The sequence below is a fragment of the Eschrichtius robustus genome, chromosome 5, assembly GCF_028021215.1.
Source record: "Eschrichtius robustus isolate mEscRob2 chromosome 5, mEscRob2.pri, whole genome shotgun sequence".
Taxonomy (NCBI): domain Eukaryota; kingdom Metazoa; phylum Chordata; class Mammalia; order Artiodactyla; family Eschrichtiidae; genus Eschrichtius; species Eschrichtius robustus.
In genome coordinates, this window is record NC_090828.1 from 59,144,051 (window position 1) to 59,159,344 (window position 15,294).

General features: G+C 35.3%; 1 protein-coding gene across 1 annotated transcript in view; it reads left to right on the forward strand.

Moving 5' to 3' along the window:
• CIR1 (corepressor interacting with RBPJ, CIR1) overlaps positions 1–14,596 on the forward strand; it is a 39,867-nt gene extending 25,271 nt beyond the window's left edge. Inside the window, exons 8-10 of the mRNA XM_068544902.1 lie at positions 11,121–11,227; positions 12,294–12,379; positions 13,590–14,596. Coding sequence (XP_068401003.1) covers positions 11,121–11,227; positions 12,294–12,379; positions 13,590–14,259 — 863 coding nt within the window. The 3' untranslated portion in view covers positions 14,260–14,596. The remainder of the gene's footprint in view (positions 1–11,120; positions 11,228–12,293; positions 12,380–13,589) is intronic.
• Positions 14,597–15,294: the final 698 nt, after the last annotated feature.

Below are 15,294 nucleotides of genomic sequence, written 5' to 3' on the forward strand. Positions count from 1 at the left end.
TAATATTTCTTGAAAGGCAGGTCTACTAGTAACATGTTCCTCAATTTTTGTTTGCCTGAGAAAGTATTTCTTCTTCACTTTTGAAGGATAATTTTACTGGATACTGGATGATTTCTATGTTGGTAGGTTTTTCCTTTCAACCTTTAAATATTTCACTCCACTTTCCTCTTGCTTGCATGGTTTCTTAAGAGAAGTCTCATGATTCTTATCCTTGTTCCTCTCTTGGTAAGGTTTTTTTCCCCCTCTGATATCTTTCAAGATTTTCTCTTCATCTTTGATTTTCTGCAGTTTGAAAATCATATACCTAGGTACAGATTTTTGGTATTTATCCTGCTCCATGTTCTCTGAGCTTCCTGGATTTGTGGTTTGGTGTCTATCATTAGTCTTGAGAAAACTCAGCCATTATTATTTCAAATATTTTTTTCTATTCTTTTCTGTCTTTTCTCTTTCCCTTCTGGTATTCCTGTTGTACATATGTTACACCTTTTGTAATTGTCCTACAGTTTTTGGATATTCTGGGTTCTCTTTTTTTTTTTTAATTTTCTGTTCAGTTTGAGAAGTTTCTATTGACCTATCTTAAAGCTTACTGATTCTTTCCTCAGTTATGCCTAGTCTACTGATGACCTCATCAAAAGCATTCTTCATTTCTATTAGTGTTTTTTATTTCTATCATTTCCATTAGATTCTTCCTCAGAGTTTCCATCTCTCTGCTTACAGTACCTATCTGTTGTGCATGTTGTCCACTTTTTCCATTAGAGCCCTTAGCATATGAATCTTAGTTATTTTAGATTCCCAACCTGATAATTCCAGAATCTTCATTATAGCTGAGCTTGATTCTGATGCTTGCTTTGTCTTTCCAGACTGTGGTTTTTGCCTCTTAGCATACTTGTAATTTTTTGTTGAAAGCCAGACGTGGTGTATCAGGTAGACAGAACCGAGATAAATAGGCCTTTAGTGTGAGGTTTTATGTTTATCTGGCAAGGAGTTAGGTTGTATTTACTCTTTGCTATAGCTGTAGATTTTAGAGGATAAATATCCTCTGGTGTCATTGTTTTGGTCTCTGTTATCTTTGGGTTTCCCTACAGACTCTGTTAATAGAGGCTGAGCCTGGCTTCAGTTGTAATCTTCTGTTATTTTACAGGAGCCCTACTAATGTCGTGGTAAGATATGAGGGGAGGGGAAGCATTCTATAATTCTATGACTAGGTTTCAGTTTTTTAGTGAGCTTCTGCCCCTGGGCTGTAACCTTCACAAGTGTTTCTCAGCTTTTTTTCCCCCACTTCTCAGCTTTTTTTCTTCACCCACATAGGTTAGGCTCTGGTGAAATAGCTTCCTTTGAGGGTAAGCATTTGTTCAGGACAACAAAATGCTCTGGGTGTATTTCAAGATGATTATTTTTCCCTTCCCACTGTTGGAAGGGAAGTACAAGGGGATTGTTATTTGATGTTCACAGTGAGAACCTGGTGGGGCTTCTGGAAGTAAAACTCACAGAAATGTTGGGGCCCCTTTAAGGTTGAGCCCCCAGGAGTTTTCATCTCTCAAGCTAGTCCTTGCTCAGTCTCCAAGAATAGTCAGTTATCCTTTAAGTATTTCTACCAGTTGCTGGCTCTGTTGGTTTCTGGTCTTGGTAAACTGATTCTCTGTATCACCTGTCTCTCCCATTTGGGGGCAGTGATTTGCTCTGTGACCTCAATTCTCCGATAGATCTATAAGATTTATTGATTTTCAGTTTTTTCAGCTTTTTTCTTGTTGTGAGAATGGGAGGAATTTCAAGCTCTTCATATAGTGGACTGAAGCCTAAAAGTTGTAAAAGCAACATAAAAGTGAAGAAATATTGATTCGAAATTTGTTAACATAAGATTCATAGTGTACTAATTATTTGACTTTTGTTTTTTTAGGTTTAAGTTGCTATATATTTAAAGTTACTTTGCCATTTTTTTAAATGATTTTTTAAAATTTATTTATTTATTATTTATTTTTGGCTGCGTTGGGTCTTCGTTGCTGTGCCTGGACTTTCTCTAGTTGTGGCGAGCAGGGGCTACTCTTTGTTGCGGTGTGCGAGCTTCTCATTGTGGTGGCTTCTCATTGCAGAGCACGGGCTCTAGGCGCACAGGCTTCAGTAGTTGTGGCACATGGGCTCAGTAGTTGTGGCTCACGGGCTCTAGAGCACGGGCTCAGTAGTTGTGGTGCACGGGCTTAGTTGCTCTGCGGCATGTGGGATCTTCCCAGACCAGGGCATGAACCTGTGTCCCCTGCATTGGCAGGAGGATTCTTAACGACTGTGCCACCAGGGAAGTCCCTGCCATTTTTTTAAACTTAATTTTAAGAATATTTGGAACTGACTCTATATGATAATACGGTAAATTTCACGTTTTTAATAAAAGTAAATTTTAAATGCAAAGTGGTATCACTGGGTATTCATGACATATACAAAATTTCTTTTTCTTTATAACGCCTAAGTATGAGATCCAGCCATACCACTAACACCTAAAATGATTGGTACTTAATGTTTCAGGTTTCTCTAACCAGTCTTGTGTATGCCAAAGGTTTTAATATGTTTAAACAATATGAAAATTAATAATAGCTTAAATTGAGGAAAGTATTATTTTATACTTGCTGCAAACATTTGTTTACATATCAGTGCTCTTTTCCTTGCCTTATTCCCCTAAGTCTTGATTTAATTTTTGTTGAAGAATATTACACTAAGCTGTAGTACTAATAGCAGTTTCCTGCAAGAGTACTCCCACATGCTGCTCTTCCATCTTTCCATCAACCTATCATGTTGGAGGAATTTTTGTTGCTTGAGAACATGTTTGGGAAATTTAACAAAATAATTGTCTGATCATAAGCTTGTACTAGAAGGACACCTAGGAGCATGCTGGAGGGACTTTGTTTAGAAAGAAAGATGATAAACTCAGTTGCCCTTCTGGCACATCCTGCCCGTATCTGTTACGGAGTTCTTTTATGTAACTCCTTGAAGAAGTTGAATCCTCCCAGGATAGCTACTGAGATAGCCCTACATCTGATGGCAGAATTTTTAAAAATCCTTCAACATAATTCTACTGCAGAAAAAGTATTTGTGTTACCAGAATCCCTTTAAAGCTAAACTCTTCAAATAGGCAGATATTAAAACTAATAAAGGATTGACCTCAAAATAAAGAAGGAAAGTTAGGCAGGCACCATTTCTTCTCTCCTTTAATATGTAGTTGTGTGGTTTTTTGTTATTGAGTTGTATGAGCTCTTTGTATATTTTGAAAATTAAGCCCTTGTCAGTAGTTACTCAGCCATAAAAAAGAATGAAATAATGCCATTTGCAGCAACATAGGTGGACCTAGAGATTGTCATACTGAGTGAAGTAAGTCAGAGAAAGAGAAATGTATGATATCACTTATATGCAGAAACTAAAAAGAAATGATACAAATGAACTTATTTACAAAACAGAAACAGACTTACAGACTTAGGGAACGAACTTATGGTTACCAGGGAGGAAGGGTGGAGGGAAGGGATAGGGAGTTTGGGATTGACATGTACACACTGCTGTATTTAAAACGGATAACCAACCAGGACCTACTGTTATAGCACAGGGAACTCTGCTTAATGTTATGTGGCAGCCTGGATGGGAGGGGAGTTTGGGGGAGAATGGATACATGTATGTGTATGGCTGAGTCGCTCTGCTGTGTACCTGAAACTATCACAGCATTGTTAATCGGCTATACTCCAATATAAAATAAAAAGTATTAGGGACTTCCCCGGTGGCGCAGTGGATAAGAATCCGCTTGCCAATGCAGGGTTCGAGCCCTGGTCCAGGAAGATCCCACATGCCGCAGAGCAACTAAGCCCATGCTCCACAACTACTGAGCCTGCGCTCTAGAGCCCGCGTGCCGCAACTACTGAAGTCCACGTGCCTAGAGCCCGTGCTCTGCAACAAGAGAAGCCACCGCAGTGAGAAGCCCACGCACTGTAACGAAGAGTAGCCCCCGCTCGCCGCAACTAGAGAAAGCCCACGCACAGCAACAAAGACCCAATGCAGCCAAAAATAAAAATTAAATTAAAAAAATAAATAAGATAAGAAGTTTAAAAAAAAATATGCAGTTGATAAGTCGGGAACATACATGTTTCTAAATGCATGAGGAAACTAATTATCTAAAAAGAAATATTGACCTACTAAAGAAATTATTCAGTAAAACTTGTCAATTCATAGTGTTTCAAAGGTCAAGTTGATGCTCTTGATTAGTACTTTAAATTTTGGCTATTTTAAGTGATTACAAATGGTTACTCATTTTGAACTATTTATAAGCACTATTATAATTCAGTGATTAAATTTGTTGTTAGAGTGGCTATGCTTTGAAATTCCATTGACATTAACAAATTAATTGCAATCCTGTTCTGTCAGTAAATGGCTCTGCTCTGTGTTAAAGGCATATGTGGGGCTAGTGGAGGCTATACCTCCCATAATCTCAAAGGGGTATTATGATTCTCAGATCCCAATCATAACTCTCTTTTACATGACTCTTCCTGTTAATATCATTCCATCTACTCAAGGTCTGCCAACTTCAAGTAAAGGAAATTAACTAGTGATTACCTGGGAAAAGGAGAATGAATGAAATGTAGTCTACCTAGTAAATATTAATAATTCTACCCAAACCAAACTTAAGTTAACATGGACCTTCGTCATGTTCCACTCATTTATAATGCCATATTTTTTACCTTTTTCTAAATCCTATGAGTTTGAAAGTCAAACTCAGTTTCTAGTTCTTTCCTAGAAAGTATTGCTTTTCTGAAATACGTAATGTATCTTATTTATCTTTGTATTCCCAATGCTCTCCACAATGCACATGCTTCCTAAATAATAGTTCAGTGAGTGGCTGAAGAGTTAGGCTTTGCTAACTATACTAAACATCACTGTTTACCATCTTATTCTCTGAATATATCTTATAACACAAATTTACAAGTTATATTTTTCCTATTCTTTTATATTAACTAATTTTCCCAAAAAAGATTATAAGCTTGAAGGCAAAAACCAAGTTCTCCATTCTTTATTTCTCAAGTACCTACTGAGATAAAATAATAAGCCCTCAATAATACATATTGATTTGTAAAATCACTTTCTACGTTATATACTAGGGAAGACTAAGTTGAAATTCCCTATGCAGGGCTCTCTCCATAGTTTGAGAGAGATCTAGTATAGAAATGTAGTGAGAGTCTATAGTAACTCAGTCATTCAGTAATAACTGTTGACTGATTTCATATATTTTTAAGTAAAATGCAGTGGTCTTAAGTGTAGATTGAGTTTGACAAATGTATGCACCCATGTAACCAATGTTTCCGACAAGATACAGAGCATAGAGCATTGCTGTCACCCTGGTAAATACCCTTCTATCCCCTTCCAGTTGGACTCCTCCACCTACAACTACTACTGTCATTTCTAATCCCATATATTACTTTTACCTGTTCATGAACTTCATATAAATGGAATCATATAGTGTGTGTTCTTCTGTGTCTGACTTCTTTGACTCAACATACTGTTTTTGAGGCTCATGGATGCACAGCTTTTCAAGAGCGTTCCTATTCTCATAACTTCTTTAAAACATAGTGCTGACTTCTAATACTTCATGTTCATCACAACACAAATGATTTTTCTTAGTCCTCTAGGACTATGAGTTCACTTTATTATCTTCATTCACTTTATTATTTAGTGATAGCTCTATCATCAGTAAAATACCTGCATGTAAGTTAGGTTGAAAATATAAGTGTAAAGACATGATCAAATATAACTCAAATATCTTTAACATTATTGATTCTATAAGGCAAGGTTGTTTTTTATAAAGTGTTTTTCACTAGCATACAGTAAGGGCAGTTTCATCTTTCCCTGCCTTTGCTGTATTTTCCAGACACACGGACAAAACTGAAATGTTTAATTTTTCCTTTACATTGTATGTCTTAATAGAGATCAAATTAGCTTTCTTCAGTATGAACTCAGGATAAGGGCAATAAGAAACCTTATTGTTTCCAGCCTCCACTAAGATGAACTGGCAACGTGTCAGGAAAATTCTCAGTATGGAGCAGTTTTATTACAATTCAGTACAATTGGTTCTTGCATAACCTTTAGAAAATCATACATAAAACATTCTCATCTATATAAATAAAAATCACCCACACACTTTATTAATAGCTTTGTTCATTTTTTCCCTGGGACTTGTGCTGCATGCTGTGCCCCCCTTTTCAGTCTTTTTTTAAGGTAACTTTCTATAAGCTTTCTTTAAAGCAAAAAGGTTAGGTAATATTAGGAATCAAATACAAATGTAAGATAATTGTGATAATCTCCCTCTTGATCATGTACTGTAACTAGTGTTTCGAAGTGTCCGTTTTACATTTAGTGACAGGGAGTGGCTTTTTCACAATATATAGTCAGTTTAACCGTAAGAAAGAAGGAAGAAATAAATGTCATACTTTTCATGGAAATAAGAATCATAATTTATTTGTGATGTGTTTGGGGGTTTATTTTCAAACCCACGCATTTTTAAGTTTGTATCACTGTTACTATGACTACAATAAATACATGATGAAAGCAAGAACATGCCAGGTTGAAGTCTCAGCCTTTTTTCCTTAGTCTAGTTCATTAGCAAAAATGTGGGTTTTTTCAGGTGTCATTTTCCTGAATCCAAACTTTAGAAAACTTTCCATTATTCCCCCAAAGTATGTGTTATAAAATACCAAAATAATTTAATAATAAGCCTCTAGATCTAACTGCTCATTTACAGTAAATACAAGGGCCAGAAGAACATATTAAATGACATCACTACCCAGAATGGGGGAAATTGTACAGTACAAATGACCCAGTTTCTTCAACAAATGAATAGCAATAAGGGGGGAGTGGAGGAAAAGTGGCTACATTTTTTTAGATTAAAAGAGATTTAAGATGTGTGTCATTTGTACCTCAAAAGTAGAGAGGGAGAGAGAGACTTAAGAGATACATAAACCAAATGCAATGTGTGGAACTTGTTTGGATTCTAATGTGAACAAGCCAACTGTAAAAAAAAATATATTTTTGAGATAATTGGGGAAATCTGAATGTTGACTGGATTTTAAAACTGTCAGTATTAATAAGTGTAACAAAGGTGTTAGGGCGTTATTTTTAAGAAATAGCCCATATTAGTGATTTATATACCAAAGTGATGTCTGAAATTTTATTTAAAATACTCTATCAAAAAAGAAACAAAAAACCCTGGAGGTAATAAATAAAACAAGGATGGCAAAACATTGATAATTGTTGAAGCTGTGTGATGAATATATAGAACTCTTTATTCTCCCTAGGTTTGAGATTTTTTCATTGTATCAAGTTAAAATACACACACAGAATGAGAAGGAAAATAATTAATCACCACTGTCATCACAAACAAAATGATATTCACTCTAGGAACAGAATTTTAGTCTCAGGAAGCAGTAGCATCCTATAAATTAAATTAGTGTATTAAATTTGGGGGAAGGAGGGGAAAGTATTTCTAATACAGCCATACTTAACCTGTAACTCAGTGTCCTCTTTCCCACTAAATACCATAAAACTGTAGCAGGTAATGCTTCATTTGAAAGGAACAGTGAACTTTGGAAGGAAGATAGCTCTGTCCTTGGGAAGAGCAGATGGGCCCAGGCTAACAGTGAGACACAGGAATATCTCTGCCTTCAGCATTAGTCTCCCTCCTGTGCCATTTGTGGGATTCACCTGGGACTGCTGTCCTCTAATTGGGAAGTCGGCGACAGGGCCTTTCTCACGGCCAGCTCTTTTGACTCCTATATTATTCTCTGATAAAATACCTGTTTTACTACAGAACATTTTTTACCTTCTATTGCTTAGTTCTATAAAAATGAATGCTCTTAATGAATAGATTAAACCCTTTACAAACATAATTTTGTAGGACATAATTTGCCTTCTGAGAATTTATTTTTTCTGTGACATTGACTTCATGTTGTTTTTCTAGTAGAAAATAGTCTGGGTCTAATCAGGGCATAGAACTGAATACCATAGTCACAATTAGTATTTTGGTGCTTACCCACATCACAGCAAAGAAAGTTTGCAAAATTAATGAATGTTGAAGACAGTTTCTTCAGTGGACCAACTTTTCTAAGTTGGAACACTGGTTTTCAAGCTATGGAGGCTTAACCCAGCCTGACTGAAGTGATCTAGAAAGGAGCCTTCACAAATCTACATTTTAAAACAAATGCCCTTTTTCTGAGTTCTCTAGAATCATTCTGCCATAGCAAATTTAAGAGCAAACCAAACCTTCCTGAACCCCAGCTCCATCTGTAATTTAAATTATAAAGGCATCCAAAAAAAGTAGTCATTTTGCATTTGAACATATTGTAAAATCTGTCTTCAACATACCTATATAATTTATTGATATTATATCAATTAAATTTTGAGTTCTCAGAGAGCTGGAGTCATTTCTGTCAGGTTAACTCTACATAGCCACTATCACAGTAACATGAAAGTATAAAGATACCTTGCTGAATATATCTTAATTAAACCTGACTTGTCATATCTTTCTAGAAGTTTTGATGATAGAAGGAGAAAGTTTAAGTACAAAAAGAAGTGAATAAGACTGGATTTTGAAAAATGTTACTATTAAGAGCATTTTTTTGTGAAAAATATATAATAATCACAAAAGTTTTATGGCTACTGACAAAAATAATAGTTACTATTTGTTAGGTACTTCACTAAACATTGTTTAGAGTCTTACAGTGTGGAAGTATATGCTAAGCATATGTACTACAAAATTTCAGTTGAGATTTTGGAGAAATATAAATGATGGAAGAATAATGTTTGTTTTATAGTCTGAATAATCTCTGTCAGCCTGGGGAAGGAGAGATCATTTTCTTGAAGTAGTTAGAAGTACTGTAATGAAAAATTTTAAAGCATGTTTTTTCTAAAGCATTTTATTAAAATTACCCATCTTTTGATGAAAACTGATGAAATCAGTACCCTCTCATCATAATGGCCAAGCTCTTTAGCCCTTTACTGGAGTGGTTTTTATCCTAATTCTTAGCATGTTTGCTTTCTGAATTCATTGAACATCTAAAAAAGTTGTTGACAAGGAAATGTAGTTTTGACACTTCAGGAAAGACATTTTCTACTTTATAAAATTAGGTTCCTACATGTGAAATTTGAGAAGCCACCAAAGTGAAACACTCTATAATTAATTTAAAGCTATTCATTATATTAGCACTTCAATGCCATTTAGAGGCACTCCGTACTAATATTTAAAGTTCAATTTTTGGGACTTCCCTGGTGGTGCAGTGGTTAAGAATTCGCCTGCCAGTGCAGGGGACACAGGTTTGATCCCTGGTCCAGGAAGATCCCACATGCCGTGGAGTGACTAAGCCCGTGTGCCACAACTACTGAGCCTGCGCTCTAGAGCCTGCGAGCCACAACTACTGAGTCCGCGTGCCACAACTACTGAAGCCCGTGCACCTAGAGCCCACTCTCTGCAACAAGAGAAGCCACCGCAATGAGAAGCCCACACACCACAATGAAGAGTAGACCCCGCTCGCCACAACTAGAGAAAGCCCGCGTGCAGCAACAAAGACCCAATGCAGCCAAAAATAAATAAAATAAATGAATTTATAAAATTCAGTTTTTTACTTAACGTATTATCAGTATTATCAACCAAGTTGAATAATTTTTCTAGAAGTCATTAAAGTGATCCACAGGAAATTAAATTAATTGTATAAAAGAAAAAACAAATCAAAAATCCAGTGTTGTTTTAAAATGAAATATTAATATCAATGAAATAAAGATGGTGCTTTATGATGTTTTTGTTTTGTTTTCAGTTAAATAAGGCTTTTCCCCCCCAGTAAATTAAAGCATCACATTATTAATACTTCCCATACACCAGTAATAGGCAGTTTTTTTCTAATTATCTCCCTAATACCTACAGCCAACTTTCAATTGTTTTTGGTAATATGAGTAGAATGGTAAAGCCCAGAGTCCAATAAAAGTTATTAACCTACACCTGAACTTGTCTGACCAAACTTTTTACCAAAGATGCTATTGGCAAGAGAACAGATTTGAATTATATTGCCTATTGCCTTTTGTTTTTTTATGGTAACATGTAGGTGAGCATGCAAAATAAGTAGTAAAAGACCAGTATATCAGGGAAAAGGTAAAGAAATTAGATGACGTATTTAATCAACAAACTAGAGTATCAGTTTCTGAATGTTTCTCTATCCCCCACCCTCCCTTATGAATTGCTTGTTGGCAGGAACTGTCTTATTCTTTCCTGTATTCCAGATACATTGCCCAGTATAGTTCTTTTAAGCCAGTGTAATGATTTAGGCCAGAAACTAAAAAGCTTCCATGAAATGTTGTCATAATTTGCTACTTGCAGGGAAAACAAAATGAAACTGGAATATACAAAAGAAGGAGGAAAGAATCTTTCCTATCTTATGTAAACATAATAATGTTTGAGGGAAGGGTGCAGATGTTTAAAACTTTTTATTTTTAATTACATCTATGTTTAGTCCATATTGTTTGTCTGTAGAGCATATTATGTGACCAAAAACAAGCTCACTTTTCAAAAAGTTTGGGGATTTTGTAAAAGTGGAAACAACAGCTTGTAGAAAATATAACACATACACACCTATAGCTAGCCTAAAATTGCTTGTCACCAACTCCAAACTAATGACTAGAAGTTTCAAACTCTGGGAATGTATATATGCAAGATTAACTATTGATCGTTACCGATAGCATATGTGTAAGTATCTCTTTCAAATTGAATTCTTACTGAGAGAATAACCATTAAAAGTTTAATTACAGTCTTTTATCATTTTGCTTTGATTTTATACTAAAAACTACCAAGCAGATAACACTTCAGTGTATCTTTTTCAATATGACAAAGTTACATAAGAGAATCCCCTAGCACGTAAGAAAAATGCAATTATTTTCTATTCTGAATCTCCAGACTACTGTTTTAGAAAATCATATCTGATTATTTGCTCAGCAGAAGATTATTGAGTTGATTTAGCTGTGATTTTACTTAACAAAGCTTCAGCTGCATTCCTACTGTGGAGTCCGAAAAAGGTAGAGAGATATAAATGATACATTCAAGCTGTGATTTTTGTGAACAGGACCATCGATGCACCCCTCGGAGCTAATAGCGGAGATGAGAAACAGTGGGTTTGCACTGAAACGAAACGTACTGGGGAGAAACTTGACCGCAAATGATCCATCACAGGTAATGATCTTTTTATCAGTAAACTGAAAATGTCTATAAATCTAAATGTGATTGCTTGTGAATTGCTACTTAATGTTTTCCAATATGTATATATCCATAGGAAGGCAAGCTAGAGCAAAGAAAATGCCTAAAACGTATTTTGATTTTGCTTCTTTATTATTTTAACCTAAATGAGAAATTGTTTTTAAACCTATATTTTAATAAACGAAACTGCTCCTCTGGGTTTATGTGGATAAAATATCTAACTGATCTGGTGATAAGGTTGTTACTTTTTCCTTCCTGCTAACTTACCCATGGAAGTGACATTAAACAGAACCAATGGGAAGAAGTGTATAAAAGCAAACCCCTAAAAAATATGGAAAATATTTTAAACAGTTACTTGATTAAAGTGTACATAGATCCAGAAAATGGTTGAGTTTAAAGGGTTAAATGCAGATGTTCTAATACAAACCATGTATTTCATTTAATGAGGAAACTGGAGCCCACAGAAGTTAAGTGATTTCCCTGAGATCATGTGGCTTTTTAGAGACAGAGCTGAGACTAAAACCCAGACTCCCACTGGCATAAACTTGTGTTGCTCTGAAAGAGTCACATTCCTTCTCAAACACTGCTAGGGACTGTACGTATAACGTATATATCGTGTATTTGTACTGTTTAATATATTTGATAATGTACTGTTGAATTTGTAAAGGCAAAAATTGTGGATGTTTTGACCTTCCCCTAAAGTTCATGATCTTCCTGGTTTTTATGTTCCATTAAATTAAAAAGAAAATTGAGAGAGTAGAAGCCATGCTATAAACATTTTGTCTATGCTTCTCTGTCGTCCTCTCCTGATAAAAGTTTGTTAATGGTGGCAAAGCAGTCGTCTTAACCTCTTAGGGCATTATGATCCTCCTTGGCAGGTAGACTACAAAAACTTTTTAATTCCACTTTCCAATCCAAAATGTCATACTCATCTACAGTATGCCCCTAATATAAAATTTCTTATTTGTAAACGTTTCCTTTCCTGTCTGATAACTAACTTGTCTTGTAATCTAGCAATTTAATGATGTCTTTGTTGACTTAGGAATATGTTGCAAGTGAGGGTGAAGAAGATCCAGAAGTCGAATTTTTAAAGTCACTAACAACCAAACAAAAACAGAAACTTCTCAGGTGATTAAAAAGTGTCTGTTTAATGAATTCAACTACATTTTTTCTTATGTTTCATCTTAGTGTCATATTCAACTCTGATCCTAAGTTTAAGGTACTTAAAACCATGTATCACATTCATTTATTGATTTATTCTTCAGCTGTAGTAGTACAATTTTGTCTTTCTTTCAGTAATATGAAAATGAATGTAAGATTATATACTCAGTTTATACCGCAAAGTCACTGCACTTTTCAGAACATTTAATTTGGAAATAGATTTATTTGTAGGTTTTAGTTTTCATAGTAGATTTGTATATATCTTTGCATACGGTTTGTTCTTAGAAAATTGTGGGCCATGTATTACTCTTCTTATATTTTGTACAATTTTATGAGGAATGCTGAAAAATGCTTAAATTTAAAGTCAGTATGAATCGTGTTAAACAGACTACCTCTGGATTAAAGAATCCAAGAAATGTCTGCTGAATCCAATAGAGGGAGCTCATGATGTTTCAGTATGCGGAGTCTTGAGAATGGCTGGACAGGATCCAGTGAAGACATTTTTATTTCAGAGTAACTCAGACATATCATATAAACAAGTTACTCTTCTGAGAATGTGAAATACTCTTTAGAAATTCAGAATGCTGTAATAGAATTGTCCTAATTATTTATGTATAAGTCTAAACAATTGTTGAAAACTAATATGTGATTATTTTATTTTATGTAACTAAAATAGAATACTAAAAAAAAGTAAAATGTATTATACTTACTCAGACTTTCTGGAGAAAATGCCCTTGAAATTTGATAGTGTAATGTTGATGAGTATTTCCATATTTAAAATAGTACATACATAAAATTAATGTTTCATCTGATTAGAGCTTTATATTTCAGTTTGCAGTTGGTCCAGCTAATGTTACAAACTTTTCTTTATGCCAGGATGACCATTTATTTAGGGTACTATATAATTTCAAATTCTGATTCAGTAAGAATTTTTTTAATAGTCATTACTATTGAGGAAAGTATACTGAGACAGTTAATGCATTTTTAAATTTAAACTTATAGTATATGTGACTTGAATAAAGGGAAGAAAATGATTTGTCATTTAATAAAAGTAAAGAGTGTATTTGATACCACTTTTAATAGCTTCTAAGAAACTATATTGTCTATTCAAAATTTTATACTTGTCAGTGAAAGGACTGTTTTTACATAGCCTGTCACTGTTTTTTCCCAATAACAGGAAATTGGATCGACTTGAGAAGAAAAAAAAGAAAAGGAGAAAAGATAGAAAAAAGAAAAAGCTTCAGAAGAGCAGAAGTAAACACAAAAAACATAAAAACAAATCCTCCTCCTCTTCGTCTTCCTCCTCTGGTGACACTTCAGAAAGCAGCAGTGAGAGTGACAACAAAGAAAAAAAAATACAGAAGAAGAAAAGAAAGAAAAACAAGCGTTCAGGGAATTACAACAGTGGTTCTGAAGAGACAGACAAGTCTAAGAAGAGAAAACTTGATGAAGAACGTTCTAGCAGTCACAGTAACAAGGAAAAGCCTAGGTTTTTAAAACAAGAGAGTTCTGGGGAGAAGAGCAAATGGAGCCATTCTGATTCTGACAGAAAGCCCAGAAACCATAACCAGAGTCCAGAGGAGAGCGGATCTGGAAGAAATGAGAGGAGCAGCAGGAGCCAGAGCAGGGACGAGAGGAGTAGGAGAAGCCGAAGCAGAAGTCATGGTGGTTACAAGCCAAGAGAAGTGAGAAAACGGCCACGGCGAAGTCCCAGTGAAGAGCGGGACAGGAGAAACGACACCAGAAGCCATGGCACAGATAGATACAGAGGAGGGAAAATGCACAGAGCATTACCAGGAGATAGGCATACTAGAGTGATGCAAAGAGAATGGAGAAGTAGAGAATAAAGAGAGACTTGTGTGTGACTTGTACCTGGAAATAAAAATATCTCCACTTTCTTCTTGAATACCTTTAGCAAGGGCTAAATTATGTACTATTGTCTTTCTCATAAAAAAGCTCTATTTTAATTTTTCATCTCTGTAAACTGTTATATCAAGTACAAAACTACATGAATCCCATAAGAATGAACTTGGCAAATATTTGTAAGTGATCTGTTTTGGGGCTGTAAAAATATTTTCTGTTCTTTAATGTTTCCTGTGCCCTATACTAAAACAAAAACCCCATGTAACCATGTGACATTTTCTTTGTTCTGAAACATCATTAAAAGAATGACAGACAGTACAATGAATGGGTATAGTTTAATTTTTTTTTTCAATTCAAATTTATTACTTTTAAGATTTGAATTTACAAGCCAAGTGTAATCATTGTAGAAATTCACTGCTATGAAGTAAGTAATGGATTGGTCAGTATTTCTTTAAGACTTTAAATTCCCTTCAGGTGTTTTGCTCTAGGGTCAGAAGCTATTTACATTTGGATGATGTATTAATTTTCTATACTGCCATAACAAATAACCTCAGTCTTAATGCGAATACAGTTCTGGAGATCAGAAATCTGAAGTGGGTTCTCACTGGGCTAAAATCAAGGTGTCAGCAGGTTTGGTTCTGGAGGCTCTAGGGAAAATCTGTTTGCCTGTTGCAGCTTCTAGAGGCCGCCTGCATTCCTTGGCTCCTGGCCCCTTCTTCCATCTTCAAAGCTAACAAAGTCAAGTTCTCACATCTAATCACTCTGACACTTTCACATTCTGCATTGTTTTCCACTCTTTGGGACCCTTGTGATTACATTGGGCCCACCAGGAGAATCTCCCTATTTCAAAATCAACTGATTAGCAACCTTAATTCTATCTGCAACCTTAATTCCCCTGTGCCATGTAACCTAACATCTTCACAGGTTCCAGGGGATTGGGATTGCTATGTCATTAAGGGACCATTATTCTACCTAGGACAGATGGCCCTTCTACTACTGACATTCAGCTATTACAGATT